The sequence below is a fragment of the Cajanus cajan genome, chromosome 10 (genome assembly GCF_000230855.2).
Source record: "Cajanus cajan strain Asha chromosome 10, NIPB_CcT2T_4, whole genome shotgun sequence".
NCBI lineage: Eukaryota > Viridiplantae > Streptophyta > Magnoliopsida > Fabales > Fabaceae > Cajanus > Cajanus cajan.
In genome coordinates, this window is record NC_138526.1 from 31,425,253 (window position 1) to 31,427,090 (window position 1,838).

The window sequence follows — 1,838 nt, forward strand, 5'->3', positions numbered from 1 at the left end:
ATTGATCTGGCCATCTCCATTACTGTGCGGTTTTTCCTTTCAAATACTCCATTTTGTTGTGGAGAATATGCAACTGTAAGTTGTCGCTCAATGCTTTCATCTTCAAAAAATTTATTAAACTCATGGGAAGTGTATTCTTTGCCACGATCACTTCCAAGTACTTTTATTTGTTTGCCACTTTGCTTTTCGACAAGGGTCTTAAACTTCTTGAAAATACCAAAGACTTCTAATTTTGCTTTTATGAAGTAGACCTAAGTCATTCTAGAAAAATCATCTATGAAGAGAATGAAATACCTGTTGTTATGGAGTGACGACGTCCGCATTGGTCCACATATATATGTATGGATCAGCTCCAATAAGTCCTTTGCTCTCCATGCTTTGCCTGTTGAAAACGGCAGTCGGTGTTGCTTGCCAAGGAAACATCCTTCACAAGCTTCACTATTCTCCTTTTGACATCCTTCACAAGCTTCACTATTCTCCAAAGCCATGAGTCGTCTACTTCTGCTTTCATGGCAATGTTAGGGCCCTGTCTCAGGCTTATAGGAAAACTTCTATTCCTCTACTCCATTTTTACTCAGCCAATCTCTAGTTTTTTATTGTCATATATTTTACACGTGTCTCCTTCGAAATGGAGAGTATAACCTTTCTCCATCATTTGGTCAATGCTCAAGAGATTTTCTTTAAGATTGGGAACTAGTAGAACATCAGTAATAAGTCTCGTACCTTTCTTCGTCTCCACCATAATTGTGCCTTTGCCTTTTGATTCAACAACAGTGTCGTTCCCCATTCGAACTTTCACCTTGACGGATTCGTCAATATCCTTGAAGATGCTTGCATCTTTGGCCATATGATTGCTGCAGCCGCTATCCAAGTACCAACTTCTACTTGTTTCACTATTGGAATCTTGGCTAGCATAGAAAAGATGTTGCTCACCATCTTTCTCTTCAGCAAAGTTTGCTTGATGCTTATTTTTGTTGCGACAATACTTCTCCATATGTTCAATTTTTTTGCAGTGGTGGCATTGTGGCTTTCCATGATATCGACAGTCTTTCTCGGCATGATTTGTCCTCTTGCAAATGCCGCATGGAGGATATTCATTCTGATAATTTCTAGAGAAATTTCTAGAATTCTCTTTATTTCTAGAAGTTTCTCCATTATTCCTTTTATCTTTATTTTGAGACCGTAATTTGAGCTTTGATTGAAAGGCATTTTCAGTTGAGTCTTCATCATGCCTATTCAACCTTTGCTCATAAGCTTCAAGTGACCCCATCAACTCTGTTACTGATAAGGTAGATAGATCTTTTGTTTGCTCAATTGTTGTCACGATTGGATCATATTACACTAATTAAAATTTTCTCCACAATTTTCTTGTCAAGAATATTTTCCCAGTACGCTCTCATTTGGTTAACCATTTCTTTTATCTTAGAATAGTAGTCCTTTACGGTCTCAGATTCCTTCATATTTAACAATTCAAAGTTACGCCGTAGAGTTTGTAATTTTACGGCACGTACCTTTTCACTTCCTTCGAACTCCTCCTGCAGCGTAGTCCATGCTTCTTTGGCTGTTGTTGCACCCATTATTCTCGAAAAAATTGTATCGGTCACAGCTTGTTGCAAAATAAATAATGCCTTTGAATTCTTTTGTTTGTTCTCTTTCAACTCCTTTTTTTGAGCCACAGTAAGAGATGATGTGTCTTCTAGAGTAGAAAATCCTTCTTCTATCGTGTCCCATAAATCTTGGAAGGTGAAATATGTTTTCATTTTTGTACTCCAAAAATCATAATTTTCACCATTAAAAATGGGAATAGGGATAGATGATGGTTGAGTGGTGTTAGCCAT

The 1,838-nt window shown here is 37.4% G+C and overlaps 1 protein-coding gene across 1 annotated transcript; it reads right to left on the reverse strand.

Annotated features, from left to right (window-relative positions):
• Positions 1-1,331: 1,331 nt before the first annotated feature.
• LOC145952428 (uncharacterized) lies at positions 1,332-1,838 on the reverse strand. The gene has a single exon (XM_083064791.1). The coding sequence runs from the start codon at positions 1,836-1,838 to the stop codon at positions 1,332-1,334; it is 507 nt and encodes a 168-aa protein (XP_082920917.1).